Raw genomic sequence first — 15,071 nt, 5'->3', positions numbered from 1 at the left:
GAAAAAAAATTGTTTTATACAATATGTTTGAATATTTGTGCGGCTTTTTATTGTAGCGCCACGATTATGTTTCTGCAAAATCGTGATTTTTCGTTATCCGGTCACAGAGTTGTTGAGCGATGTGGTGCGAACGCTTTACGGCAGGTGGTAGGACGAAGCCGGCCGTTTTACCCCCGATCGATCCACCTCCCCAAACCGCTCCGGCGTAGATCCCCCCTCCGCCCTGACAGGTCACCTGCAGCGCGGTTGCGGAGAACGGCAGCGTCGACCGGTGCCTACCTTGTCATCCAGGTCGTCGTCGCTCTCGTACAAGTCGTCCTGCCGCAGTCGCCACTCGTACTCTACGTGGACGTGCATGTTGAACTGGTTGTTCTGGGACTGGTTGATCTGACCATCAGACAAAAGCAAACGATAAGGACAAAGAGTGGGTAGGGCGTTAGTGAAAAGCACGGTAAAAAACCTGCAAACAGCCAGAGATGTGACTCATCCTTTTAGGAAATAAGAGCACATCAGAATGCATTTATTCAAGCTGTAGGTGACCGTTGACTCCCACGTTAACGTAATGAACCGTGACGCGTGGTTTTGACCCCGGGGCCGAGAAGGGGATCCGGAACCTTGCGGAACCCGTAGGGGAGTAGAACTTACCAGCTCCTCGCAGTGCATGTGCTTGAGTCTCCTGGCGATGTCCAGGCCTGTCTCACCCGCCTCGTTCCCTGTGGGGGGGCGACACACCCTGGGGGTCAAACCGTGCCACGTTGCCGCCGCAGAAGGGAAGAGCTTCACGGGAGGGGGGCAAATTCACAAAATGGTTGTAAACGTAGCTCAAGGTCTCCGTGGAAACGCATTCGGAGACAAAAAGGCGCACAATCTCTTCCCACCCCTTCATTTAACAGATAACAGAGGAAAAAACGACCACAAGCCTGTACACTATAATCCATAGGTGAGATGGAGGCGAGCAGTAAACAACCTAAATAGCACCACTAAAAAATTACCCAGCTGCGAACAGGTATAAATCACGTTAAGTCACTTAACACCGCACGTCGCCTCGGAGGAAAGTGTCGGCTAAGCAAATTAAACGATATATAATAATGTAAATTATACCGCAACTCCCTTCAGATGCTCGTTACTGCCACCTATTGGCCGGACATGTAAAAACAAGTCGCATTTGCTCCGCCGCCAAAAAGCGTTATTAAGAAACGCGAAAAGATGAAAAACGATGCACGCAAACGCGCACCGGGACTGCCGGCCGCTCTCCAAACCACAACCTCGACCGCTCGCTCACCGGCCGCGTCCTCTCCAGGCACCATGCCTACTCACTGAGGTGCGTGTTGGCCTTGGCTCGCAACAGCAGCTTGAGGCATTCGGTCTTGTTATAGAGGCAGCAGTAGTGCAGAGCCGTGTTCCTCCTCATCGTCACCGCGTCCAGGTTGTTGCTGCGTCCATGTAAAACAGTGTAAAACACCAATTTCTACGGTTATTATTGTCATTATTTCAATTTGTTTCATTTTCAGTTTGTTTTTTTTTTTTTTTTTTTTTGCCAGACACTTCGCATTTAGATTTATCTGACACACACACGCAGTCTGAAGCCGCTCGTCCCAAGCGGGGTCACGGCGAGCCGGAGCCTAACCCGGCAACACAGGGCACGGGGCTGGAGGGGGAGGGGGACGCACCCGGGACGGTATCCGACGCTCTTCGCCAGGATGACTTACGTCGTCAAGCCGCATACACTCATTTACCCAGTTATACAGATGGCTCATTTTTACTGTGTCAGTCCAGGGTAAATACTGTGATAGCTGGTGAGATTTGGGTCTAAAGGCAGCGACTTTAACCACCGCGCCACCCGCTGCCCTCGCTTACATAGCAGCGGTTCCTTTCTAATGGTCAGAAGGTTTGAGCTATTAACCCTCAGGCCTCTACCCACTAACTGAGCTGCTGGGCAGTACAATCTTTACTCCCATTTACCACAGATCTTACAGTTTAATGTGTCTGCAATGGAGGAAAAAAGAGCTGCGCTAAGAGGTTGAAGCTCCTTCTCCTCCGTCCTGTCACAGTGTGCATAGGGTTAAGCGCCTAGCAGCTGAGCACCGGGGGAGTCCGCTATGGTAGGGGAATTACTTGCTTAGTCGAGCATTTCTGCGCTCGGCTGAAAGCTAACGCTGCGCACTCAGCAGGGGTGCCGCAGGCTCGGATCCGACACGCTGAACTACGGCCTTGTTTCTGCACACTGCTCTAGTAGCGCTTCAGGGGCTCCCGCGGCAGGGCTCTCGCTGACTGTCCCTTTAAATTTGTAAGACGGTCAGGACCTGAACAGCCCCTGGAGCCCAGCAGGAATGCTGCACACCTCCACCTCTGGCTGCTTGGTCTAAAATCTAACTCCCTGTGTCCCTCAGAGCTGCTGAATCCCTCCAGCATTGAAGAAGGGTCTCAAACCCATCTCTTTGAGAGCCCCCACTTTCCTGATCCCCTAACAGCTACATAAACGAGTCCAACACCATCTGCCATGATTATTTATGTATTTATTATGAAAATGTCACTTCTATAGGAGCTACTTGAGGGATGCGAACCAGCAACATGGTGGTGTCAGACATACAAGCTGTGTATCAGTAATCCAGTGTCTCTGCCTAAAGCTCTGTGTTTAAAGTTGCACTTTTGTTTACTCTGAGCGTTATGCAGGTTTGGAGAGGAATACACATAAACATAACGCAAATGTAAAGTTTAAGTTCTTAACCATTTATTCAAAGCGCACACACACACACACACACACACACACACACACACACACACACACACACACACACACGTCTGAACCGCTTGTCCCATACGGGGTCGCGGGGAGCCGGCGCCTAACCCGGCAACACAGGGTGTAAGGTTGGAGGGGGAGGGGACGCACCCAGGACAGGACGTCAGTCCATCACAAGGCAGAAAATTAATATTCCCTCATCCCTGTTTCCAGTCCAACACAAACTCTCCCCCCAGGAATCCATGAGTAATGCAGGCCTGTCTCTTAGCATGCCTCTCTCTCCCTGTAATTGCCCATAATTTCCACCCTGCCCCTGCCGTGTCGCCAGCCCCTCACCAGTTGTGTACCAGGAAGTCCACCATGTGGAGAGATGTCCGGTCGGCCAAGAGGACGGCCAGATGCAGAGCCGTCTCCCCTTTCTCCTGCGGGTATGGGAACAAGGCCACAAGTAAGACGGACCAGAAGCCCCTTGAGGTAAACCGGCTTGCGCACGGGTTCGAACCCAGGGCTGGGCACCTGCATGTGGCTGGGCAGCGGTTGGCTCAGGTCCACCTTCTCTGCGTAGAGCCGCAGCAGGGCGAAGATGTTGTGGCTTTGCACAGCGTCCTGGAGGTTGCGCCGTAAGGTGCTTGGCGAGTTGCCGCTGCGCCGTGCAAAGTGGCCCTCCACGTACTTCCGGACGATGAACTCCTTCCGCACTGCCCTGTGGGGGATGGGGGGGGTGGCACAGAGAAAAAGACGGCAGCTGCCACCACAATTCATTTATCTGATGAATTTGTCCATCACTGATAATGTCAGGTTTGTACACTATGTTACACTGATTTACCCATTTGTACACTTGGGGGATTTGACTGTATGAACTCAGGGTTCCCTGATCAAGGGCACTAAAGCAGGAGGTGGGATCTGAACCGAAAATATGTGAATTAATCTTGAGCTACTTTAAAATTAAAACAAATTTTAAAGACTTAAAACAAAAGCCTCCAACCCTCTTCATCTATACGTCACATTCAGCGCAGGTTGGCGACTGATTCATATCATAAAAATGCACAACATTCCTCATGTTGTCAGTGACGAGCGACACACAGGGACACCAGACAGGAGCGATAAACACTGTGGAAGTGATGTGACTTAAAGTAGTACCACATTCCTATTGGATTTGGGTGCTCTTTACTGAGGGGGGTGTGGTGGCGCAGCGGGTTGGACCGGGTCCCGCTCTCTGGTGGGTCTGGGGTTCGAGTCCCGCTTGGGGTGCCTTGCGACGGACCGGCGTCCCGTCCTGGGTGCGTCCCCTCCCCCTCCGGCCTTACGCCCTGTGTTGCCGGGTTAGGCTCCGGCTCCCCGCGACCCCATATGGGACAAGCGGTTTCAGATGGCGTGTGTGTGTGTGCTCTTTACTGCAACCTAGCAGCTCAGGGAGTAAAAACAGCTTGAGTTTACTCTAGATGGAAAGTAAAAATGAGAAAATAAACCAATGAATGCCATAAGTGAACCGTAACATTCGTAACTGAACCATTCAGACAAGCAACAAGTGCCAGAACCCAGATTGCTGCGATGAGCTGGGCGGAGCATCGGGAATCGGTGCCCAGCCTTCCGAGACACGAGCAAATTCAAGCGGCAGGAGAGCGGCCGCATTTACTTGCGGAATGAACACTGCTGAACCATTTTATTCTTGATACCTGAAACGTTAGTCACGGTAATTTCACCGTTTGGTCCCACAACTGCCAGACCTTCCGCTCTGCGCAAAGAGAGCTGACATCTGACCTTTCCGGCAGTCGAGGAGACCGTTTCGCTCTCTTTCTGAAGCTGGCGTAGGTGCAGCAAACGTAATAAACCGAAGGGATCTGGGGCCCGGCGCGGGAAAGGGATGCTGACGCGCGCAGGCGGACAAAGGCGCCGGGACGCTCGGAGCCCGTCCGTCACTCACATGTCGCTCTTGGCGGTCGGCTTCACCGAGAGGCTCGGAAGGTCGGCCTCCACGATTTCATTAAATCCGGAATTGCCCACATTCCTGGCCAGCTGGCAGAAGAGACAGAGACACATCACGCAGGTCGGTCAGTGGGGTACCGAGAAGGGTAAATGTAAAATGAGACAAAAGCATTACTGTTACAGGACAGGCTTGGTGCCCCCCTCTAGACACACAGATGGTGGGGTGGGGCTTGTTTGGAGAGGCAGAGCCAGCCAGGGGTAGGGCGGGGCTGGATCTTATGGGTGGAGCTGGTCAGACGGAAATGGGTGGGGCCAAGTGCTGTGGGCGGAGCTACCACATTGGAATGGGTGGGGCTGAGTACTGTGGGTGGAGCTGCAAGATTGGAATAGATGTGGTAGAGAGTGGTATGGGCGGAGCTGGTTAGGTGGAACTGGGTGACAGTGGGACAAGGACGTACCAGCAGCTCAGAGGTACCCAGCTTGTCCAGGGACAGGGACTGGATGCGGGAGTAGTGCACCCCCAGCTCCCGGTGGATCCCGGAGCACTCGATGCAGGTGAGGATTCCCAGGTTGGTGGACACCCACGTGGGGTCTGAGAGGATCATGCCAACCCAGAAGAAGGGAGAGAGAGAGAGAGACAAAAAGAGAGAATTTGCAAACATTTGTTATTTCGTCTAAATCCCTTTCCAAATTTCGTATGAGGCTATTTTGCATTTCAGTAGTTTCATTTTAAAAGAAACACACAAACACAAAGATACTGGTCCTAAATGTCAGTCTGAATAAATTATTTAAATGAATCCAGATTGCAGCCGACACCTGTCCGATTCCCCTCATTCGCAGAGTCGCCGCAGAGCGCCATCCACAGGGCTGATTAACCCACAGTCCTCACGTCCCAGTCCCCCACCACTCGGTCGCCGTGGCTTTAACACTCTTTTCACACTTGTGAGAGAGAGTACGGACCTCCAGGCTGGCCGTCCTCAACATTTTAATTTGTCGCTTTCTTGCATTCCGAAAGAGCGCGTCTAAAGCCAATACGAAAGCGAGCAAAGCCCGTTTCCATTTCCGGAATTAAACGCTACATTTACGGCAGCTTTTCACGGATTAAATCTTTAGACGCAACATCCTATCAGGCCCAAAAAGGATTCTGGACATGCCTTTTGCTCCAGTTGGAACTCAGTGTGTACTTTTTGAGCCTGGACTCAAGAAGAAGTTCAGTATCAACAGCAGTTCGAACCTAGGACCCACACACACACACACACACACACACACACACACTGGAGTGGAATTTTCTATACTGAAAGATACCTAGTAGATGTAGGAACACAATCTGGCAACCACTGGCTGAAAAGGTTGCCAAGTCTTCTTTAAAAACTCCAATAGTTTTCAATAAAGTGTGTTTTTAAATAAAAAAAATAAAAAAAAAACGCACCTTGACAAACACAAATCAAACACTGACTGCAACGGTTCAAAACAGAACGATGCTGAAACTACCTTCGTAAAACCAATATCCAAAGCCAAAACCCCTGCCATCATACCCCAAAAAAAAAAAAAAAACAAACGCACAGCTGAACCCGGCTCAGTCCGCCAAGAGCGCATCTGTTCCCGAACTGTAACATAAACTATAAGAAAGGAACTTCACTCCACTTTGAGGCACAACACACCCCAAACCACAAATCACAGCAAGGGTTGCCAGATCTAGACTCCACAGTAACCCTGAAATCATGGTTCGAAACGGTTCAAGGGGGCGGGCGGACCTGGCGCCGCGCAGTCGCAGCACACGTTGTTTCCCGGCATGCGGCGGATGTCGTCAGTGATGGCCTTGGTGAGGTCCTCGATGCTGTTCTCCCCACTGGGCTGCCGCTCGTCCAACGCCACGTTGAGCGCCTCCTGCTTGCTGTTGGTCAGCACCGAGATCCACCTGGAGACGGGCCGACCCCACACGCCGACGGTTGAAAAGAGGAATTCCGGGCCGGTGCAGGACGTACGCTCGCCGGAACGTTTCTCAATCAACTGTGCAAAAGAGCTCTTCGGCAAACACTTCGATTTACCCTCCTCTGCATTCCTGTTACCCACAATCCCACTTCTGCTAGGGATGAACTTATGGAACAAGGTTGACTATTCTTACACGTTTGGAGAGAAAATGTTATAACGTATAAAATGTGTTCCGTTGCTATCGTTACTATGGTTCGCGCCAGAATTTCACTCTACTGACGTGTTTGACTCAAGTGTCTAAGTTAAGTTTTTAACGAAAGTAACATTCAATCTGTATCATAATTGAATAACCGTGGAAGATCAGGTCACTTTTTCGGAACTTGTTAGCGCGACACGACCGCCCCGACAATATGGTAACGTTTCCCCCGTGTGATCTTTTCAATCTCCGTGTTGCCGTGACCCGGTTCTGCTCCATTATTCGTTTTGAAAAACCCGTTTAAAAAAAAAATAGGGAATTCCCTTTTCTGCAGCTTTTCTACAACTTCACGCGCTCAAGAGCCACAGAGGGTTTGCGCGCGGCGGCTTCGGTTCTCCGTCGCGACGCCGCAAGGCCCGGCGGAAAGACGCGGCAACGCGGCCGAACGAGCAGCGCTAATGAGATTTAGCAGCCAATTAGCGAAAGCGCCAGTTATGTTGGCCACGCGTGTCGGAAAGTCGGCATGAGCGTAGGGGCGGGGGTGGCAGGTTGACTCAGCCGTCGTCCTAAACATTTACATTAACATTCATCTATTCAGCAGATACTTTTCTCCAAAGCAGCTTCCAACGAACTCTATGCAGTGTTGCCAGCACACACACCTTATTCACCACGGTAATTTACACTGGGTCACTCATCCATACAGCAGTGGAACACACTCTCTCGTCACTCGCGCTACGGGGGAACCTCAACAGCACGTCTTTGGACTGAACACGGCACATCTAGAGCGAGCGGCCCATCATAACGGCTTATTACGCATCACAATAAAGCGCAAATGATCACCTCGTGTCAAGCGAAACCTTCGTTCCTAGTCACTATCGCAAGCTCTGTGCTTCTTTTTGGAGTTCACGGCCTGTAGAACTTTCCTCTTTACTGTATTCTCACCCGTTCACGCTGTGCGGTTGCCCAGATCTGACCGCACGCTCCACGCATGCACAAAAGTCGAGCAGAACGGGTCAAAGCACAATGAAACCGGTGATCGGTAGGTTTACGTTCGGCGAAGCCTTAACGCCGTCGGATGGAAGGACGGCATTATGGGAGGGAAAAGTTGTAAACGGGTCGTGAGCGGAGGGTTAATAACTACAGCGGCTCCTATTATCTCAACGCGTGAGGCTCATGAGAGCTGACAGGTTGGGAATCCCTTTTTCATCTCGCTGCACAAACTTGCCCGTGCGTACGTCCCGGGGCGGGAAACGAGCCGGTCGAGCGCGTCCGTTCCTCGCAAAGCGCTGCTTTGCTGTCGCAGCACGAGGCCGAGGGACGCAGCGCATCAAGCAGACGGTTAACGAGAGCGCGGCCGACCCGGAGGGAGGAAAACAAAAACAAGGCTACTCACGCAACGCAGTCGCACTCGTCATCGGCGAGAAAGTGGTATGTGCGGTTATCTAAACGGGATGGGGGGGCAGGGAAAGAAAGAGGGAGGGAGGGAGAGAGAGAGAGAGAGAGAGAGAGAGAGAGAGAGTCAGGATTGATGAGCTTCATTAGGGCCTCCAGACCTGTTCAACGAGTCAACCTGATCTTCGCCAAAAGTACAACGGCATCATTAGCGAAGGGTTTCAAACAGCCGGCCCCGGTCCTGTGGTCCATTAGCGCCGAGGCCTGCGGTGCGGTCGGCGGCTCCCGACCCGAGGTGTGACGGGAACAACCGATGGAAGACAGAAACTGGAGGATCTGAGTGACAAGGGATGCTGTAGCTAGTCTTAGCATTAGAATTATTATAGTTGTTTGATCATTGTTTATTGAGCTCACGCCTTTGTCCAAGGTGACTTACAGGCCATATGGACTCTCATTAGATCGTTTAATAATGAAGGTCCGTCGTGACCGTGGATCACCGCACCCACGCATATTTAAAGCAGGGCCCCTAATGAGAAAGTGATTGATTTTATTATAACTAACAGCGTCGTCCCACAATCACAGCAGCAGCTTCTGCTCACGAATCGCAGACGAGGCCACTTGGGCTCATCCAGGTGCTACATTACCAATATCCATTACTATCTAAATTATGGATATCAGTTTAATCAAGAGTGATCTCGGGGGGGAGAGGTGGGCTGCAGAGGGGCTGATGGTTGGCGGAGGATGAAGAGCGCCCTCAATCAGGGCCCTTGCAGACGGGGACTTACGGGAGATGAGGTCAAAGCACTTTTTGTCCTCCAGGCTGGGCTTCACCTGGCAGGTGAGGAGGTTTAGCTTGGCTGGAGCTTTGTTGGGCTGCGAAGAGACAGATGGATCAGTCACACGGAAGAGTTTCATAAGAACGTAAGAGGAACTAAGAAGGTACTTGATGGCTGATCGTTGTTTTCAGTAGAGAATCACTAACTAAGCATGCCATATGGAGAAGGTCTACCTCCAAGTTGGGAGAGCACCATCATGCAGAAAAAGCAGTGCCTACCAGCACCAGTTTACATCCTTCTCCATCCCTCAGTATCATGAGCGAGGTTCCATGCTGGTTCCGAGTCACAAACCCAGTCTACATCATCATTTTAAATGGGCTCATTCATTGTTCCCAGGTTGTCTGCATCCACATCTGGATCTCTGACATCTGGTGGAAATCTGGAGGACGACACTCACGGTTCCATGGGCGATGGTCAGGTAGCAGTTCTGCACAATGCACTTCCGCTTCTGCCACATCTTCCTGAGCCTGGAAGGACACACAGACAGGTGGATTTCAGCACTTTTCAAAGGGATTCGAACCCGTGAGAAGACAACGGTATCAACAGGTAGCATCTGATGCTGAAATTCTTTCCAAACACGATGAGGAGGAATTGACATTTTTAGGGTGGACATTTGTTTTCAAATTGTGAAACTGCTTTAAATATCCACTACGATTATTATACTATTAAATATTTATGCATATTTGTTACTTTATGGAGCTCAGTGCTCCGTTAACCGTTTTGCACTCAAACTGTAGACCTTGGAACATTGCCGCCAATGAGAAGCACAAGATGGCACTCATGACCCGAGCATCGTTCTTCACTGTAAAGAATGTAGAGTGATGATGAATTGAAGCGCTCATCCACACTTGTTCGAGCAAGAAGCAAAGTTCTACCCACGGATCTTACCCATCGCTCCTCTTGTACAAGTAGCCGATCTTCTCGGTGCCGTACTGCTTGTTGCCTTGAAGCTGGTGCATACTGTAAACGGTCTGCTTACTCAACGAGTCCTGCGGTGGACAAGAGAGCGTTCCTTACATCCAGGAGAACAAGATGGTCTTTGGTTGGGGGCTTTGTGGTCCGACAAACCCTACAGTAGCCACCCAGACTGATTTCAGCCCCCACAGAGGGTGGTCCTGAATACATCGCCTTTAGACTAATCATCTTTGAGGTGCAATCATACCGGCTCCTCTGGTTACAAACACAACGGGCACTTTTATCACTATTATCTAACTCTTAATCAATAAAAGCTTAAGAAGTTCACACATCCCTTGATTTATTCGCTGGATACGCTCTGCAAAATTCTCAGACACTTCTAATAAATTCAAAATACACAGTGTAAGACTTTCTATTATAATATTTATATGATGATATGTCATACAGACAGGAGAACAAGAAGGCTAAAACTTTCCTCATCGTGCTATTGCTCACCAGTACTCCAGAACACCAGTTATGAGCTGTAAATATAGTGGAAGGGATTTGAACTAAGGCGGTCTCACGGTCCTATTCTGGTTGGATGCATTTTACTGCCATCTATCGGCGCGGCTGGAAAATACAGGTTGTGTTTGTTCGAAAAATTTTTTTTACAAAATAGATAAGTGAAGGAAATGCAATTAGAAATAATAAACTGGAGGGGGAAAAAAAAAAATGCAACAGCAGCGAGTCACATGCAGACAGGGCACCGAAAATGCAGTTAACAGTATGAAGGAATCACACACACGCACACTGGAAGACATGCTGCTTTAACGCACAAAATTAAAGAAGTTTCCGGACGCGCTGCAGCGGGGCGCTCATGCGAGGGAGGGCTCAAGCTTGCGGCCGCGTGCGGCACCGTTCCGTGTGAACGCGGTGTGCCGCCGACACAGGGAGCCGAACACACACGCTTCTCGGTACGAGGACACGAGGCACAGGAGCACAACTCCAGGACTTGGGCTCTGTTTTTACACCAATCCTCACTCTAGTGATTATGATTTTACAATAAGTAAGAAAAGGGCTATTGTCCCACCTGCTGCTTCACACGTCTAAACAATATTTAAAAGCCTATAATGTAAAACATACAGGAACCCCCCCCAGGTCCTGCGAGTTGTGAGCCCACACATTAATGGACATTAAATCAAACTCACTCTTCTGGACTGCATCACACGCGGCAGGGAAATACAGGTATCTCAAGTTAAAGGTTTACAAGTGAAAGTATGAACACAGAAAACAGGATTTAATAACCAAGCGCGAGTAAAGCACGAGCAATTTAGCTTCGACACCTACGGAAGTTTCCGGACTCACCTCCTTGAGCTCGGGCTGCAGGATGGGCCTCAGCTGGTCCCGGAGCGAACACAGCCGCTTCTTCTCCTCATCCTGCCTGTGCTTTATCTGGAGAGAGGGAGTCCGAGCTCAGCACAAGGGTGCGAGGTCCCCCCCCCCCCCAGGTCTGTCGCTGACCGCCCCCTCCCTCCCGTCAGGAATTACAGGATTCTTCTACACAGAAGTGCGTCCACTGCCAGGTTAGAGTGATGAGCACACTCTCGAGTTCACATTTACATTTGTTGATTTAGCAAACACTTTTCTCCAAAGCGAGTTTCTGACTTTCAAACCAACCTGGGAGTGACTTGGGGTAAAAATGTTAAAATGTGGGAAAAATGTACTCTGTATTAACTGTACAGTTTGAAGTATAAGTAAACGGTAACTGTGCAATGATCGTCAGAAATATGATAAAATATGCCCTATTGCTTACATTGTCTGTTTGTTACATTTATTCATTTATAATATACATTTATGCCTGTGGGTTCGGCCAGTGCCCGCTATGCGGTGGGTCTGGGGTTCGAGTCCCGATTGGGGTGCCTTGCGACAGACTGGCGTCCCGTCCTGGGTGTGTCCCCTCCCCCTCCGGCCTTGCGCCCTGTTTTGCCGGGTTAGGCTCTCGTTCGCCATGGGGACCCCGCTCGGGACAAGCAGTTGATGATGATGGATGGATAAACATTTATTTAGCTGATGCTTTTCTTCAAAGTGACTTAGAACGTTAAGCTGCTTACAGCTATTGGCCCATTTGTACAGCAGGGCAATTTTTAACTGCATCAGTTCAGGGTAAGTACCTTCATCAAGGGAAATACAGTAGGAGGTGGGATTTAAACCTGGGTCCTCTGAACGCAAGGCAGCCGCTCTAACCGCTACTCCTCCTACTGCCGCGACCCTTAGTCATTGTCTTTTACTTTTAGGTAAATGGTAACCAGACCCTCGTATAGCGGTCCCCACCTAACGGTCGTTCCACACAACCAATTAGGACCATTAAGTCGGGGGAGGGGGCTGTAAATCAAATGTAAACTAAACACAAACAGGGTCACTTATTTTACCGCAGTACACTTTCTGCAACAGCAACTGTGACCGTCTCCCAGGATAGGAGCCCTAGCTAACTGTAGAAAATGCGAACGCAAACGTTTAATGTGCGGTTAAGCTGAGAGCTTCTGAAGAATGACAAACATGGAGCGAGACACAGTCGAACAAGAGCCTGAAGATACATGGAGGCCACAACAAATCCCTTCCCGTGAAATTCAATAAAACGGGGACAGATCAATAAGCTGTCGCTATGCATTGGCCGAATTTTCGTTTACTGTTGCCATGACTACAGAGCCGACGCAACGGATGTGCCTCGAATGGGAAGCTGCTCATGTGGACACACACACACACACACACAAATCATGTTAGAAAAGACAAACAAACAAACATGACGCGTCTGAGGGAAAAACGGGCGTCTGGTGTCTGTACCGCGGTCGTACGGAACTCAATTACTCGATAATGCTGGGCAAGGATACGATTCCAGAGCGGAGCTGTTTTTCTGGTTGCGGGCAGCAGGTGATTTCATGATTAGGACTGTCCTACTGCACCCAAAGGACATGGGTTCAAATCCCACCCCCCTACTGTAGCACCCTTGACTGAGGTACTTACCTACTGTACCTAATTTACAGTAAAAATTGCCCTGTTGTATAAATGAGTAAATAAGTAGATTACAGTACCAACCTAACAATGTAAATCATTCTGAAGGAAGGTATCAAATAATAATAATAATAATAATAATAATAATAATAATAATAGTAATAATAACAATTACAACAACTTTTCCATTATCAAGGACATGAAAGCATTTGCCTATACTACCCCGTGGAGGAGAGATGAATGCTTTGTGTGTGTGTGTGTGTGTCCAAACCAACTAGATCCCCATCTCCATGGAAACCAGCCGTGTTATTATGGGCTGCACTTGCCTGGCTCAGCTTTCCCGTCAGCTCTTCGATGTGCATCTTCAGCTTTTCCGTGGCCGCCAGGCACTCCTGGAAGAAGCTGACGATAAGGACGGGTTTAACACGATTGGGTGGAATCCCATAATGCACGGCACTTGATAAAGGAACCCGCTCTTCCCCCCCCCACCGCCACCACCCCAGGACTGAAATGTGGCCCAAGGCAGCAGGAGTCCAAATGAGTCGCGACGCTCTTCCTTCTCGAGAGCCACCCTCCCCGGTACGACACGCTGCTCAAAGTGTGGAGAGTTTACTATAAGAGTCACATTTACCACGATAAAAACCCCACAGCGTACTCACACTTGGGCCTCGTCACAGCACGGTTCGACACGTGGGCAGACACGTCTAACAGAACACGTTTCTAACCGGGCTCTCAACTTAGAAAGAGCACCGGGACCGAGAGCGTGTTTCTAACTCAATCTGTTCCTAAATGTGAGCGTTACATTACGGTTGCCAGGGCAACAAACGAGCGCAACGCGCGACAACGGGTTCGACACGGCACTCACTTGCACTGGGAGTAGTAATGCTTGATGAGGTTCTGCAGCAGGTCCACGCCCTTCTTCGTCTTGATTTCGTTCACCCTGATGAGGTACTGCAGGGGGAGCCGGGGAATCGGAGCGGGGTCAAAGTTAGGCGACAGGCCGGGGGACGACCGGGGACAACCGTGACGACGGTACGGGTGTCTCACTGGTGAGAAACCGAGCCCGCCATTCCTCCTCGAACCCTCACCTCACACATCTGCAGCTGGAACATCCTGCGCTCCTTCTCGAGCTCCTCAGCGATCTCGCCGCCGCTCACCTCGGTGCGAACCATGCCGTACTGGCGCGCCAGCTCCCTTTTCTCCTTCTCGATCTTGGTGCTGCGGAACAGAGGACACGCCGACCGGGACGCGCTCAGAGACGAGCTAGCAGCCAGCAGGGGGCGACGTGGCCAACGCGTGCGACCGCGACGGCTCCGCCGCAACGATTCTTTCGTACGTTATTTCATAACCGGTCTCCGGTGATCGTTTCTCGCCCGAAAACGTTTCGCTGGAGACGGACACAGGTTCGACCGGGGCCCTGCGCTCGTGTCCGGATGCGAACGTTAGGTTATTCGCTCATTCATGTGACACATTTCACCTTACAGTAACTGACCCATTCGTACAGCAGGGTAATATTTACTGTATCGATTCATGGCAAGTATCGTAACCAAGGGCACTACAGCAGGAGGTGGGATTCGAACCCGTGTCCTTCGAGTCCAAGGTGGAACAGCTCTAATCACCGCACCACCTGCTACTGGAGTACCCATGAGCCCTCCGTAGAGCGACCAGTGAGCTGGGGCTGTACCAGGGGTGTGTCTCACACTCACACTCACACACACACTCCTCTAATTACACCTCCCCACACTGGCATCTCCCTTCATTAACTCTGCAAACCCATTTCAAGGGACGACATGTTGACTCAGAATCTATAGGCCAGAAAAACTCATTGCGACCCAAAACACAACAAGCCTCCCTCGCAAATTCGACCGGGTCACACAGTTCCGCCACTCCCTCCAAAAGCTGCGCAGAATCAAAGCTTCCCGTGACAGTGCAACGGAACTGAAGCTCACTCAGGTACGTACCTAAATTCATACGGTAAAAATTCCCCTGCTGTATGTTGCAGGTAAATCACTGTTCAGCATCTAATGAAAACCTCACACTAAGTCGCTTTGGGAGGGGGAAGAAAAAAAATCAGACAAATAATTTTCCTCGTCTCACACGGGCCGGTACCCCTGTAAACTCCGTATTTCCCAGAGTGGACCTTGTA

At 50.4% G+C, this 15,071-nt stretch overlaps 1 protein-coding gene across 3 annotated transcripts in view; it reads right to left on the bottom strand.

Annotated features, from left to right (window-relative positions):
- The window catches only part of unm_sa1614 (un-named sa1614), a 46,428-nt gene that overhangs the window by 5,722 nt on the left and 25,635 nt on the right, over positions 1-15,071 (bottom strand). For all 3 annotated transcript variants that reach the window (XM_029248900.1, XM_029248901.1, XM_029248902.1), the window contains 16 exons: positions 14,014-14,143; positions 13,791-13,876; positions 13,252-13,327; positions 11,282-11,368; positions 9,911-10,011; positions 9,420-9,489; positions 8,972-9,059; positions 8,188-8,236; positions 6,421-6,584; positions 5,125-5,258; positions 4,665-4,756; positions 3,257-3,443; positions 3,077-3,162; positions 1,318-1,433; positions 646-713; positions 280-387 (listed from right to left, as the gene is read on the bottom strand). In XM_029248900.1, coding sequence (XP_029104733.1) covers positions 280-387; positions 646-713; positions 1,318-1,433; positions 3,077-3,162; positions 3,257-3,443; positions 4,665-4,756; positions 5,125-5,258; positions 6,421-6,584; positions 8,188-8,236; positions 8,972-9,059; positions 9,420-9,489; positions 9,911-10,011; positions 11,282-11,368; positions 13,252-13,327; positions 13,791-13,876; positions 14,014-14,143 — 1,642 coding nt within the window. The remainder of the gene's footprint in view (positions 1-279; positions 388-645; positions 714-1,317; positions 1,434-3,076; positions 3,163-3,256; positions 3,444-4,664; positions 4,757-5,124; positions 5,259-6,420; positions 6,585-8,187; positions 8,237-8,971; positions 9,060-9,419; positions 9,490-9,910; positions 10,012-11,281; positions 11,369-13,251; positions 13,328-13,790; positions 13,877-14,013; positions 14,144-15,071) is intronic.

This window comes from Scleropages formosus, chromosome 24 (assembly GCF_900964775.1).
Source record: "Scleropages formosus chromosome 24, fSclFor1.1, whole genome shotgun sequence".
Classification (NCBI taxonomy): Eukaryota; Metazoa; Chordata; class Actinopteri; order Osteoglossiformes; family Osteoglossidae; genus Scleropages; species Scleropages formosus.
This window is presented reverse-complemented; position numbering and strand designations above follow the sequence as displayed.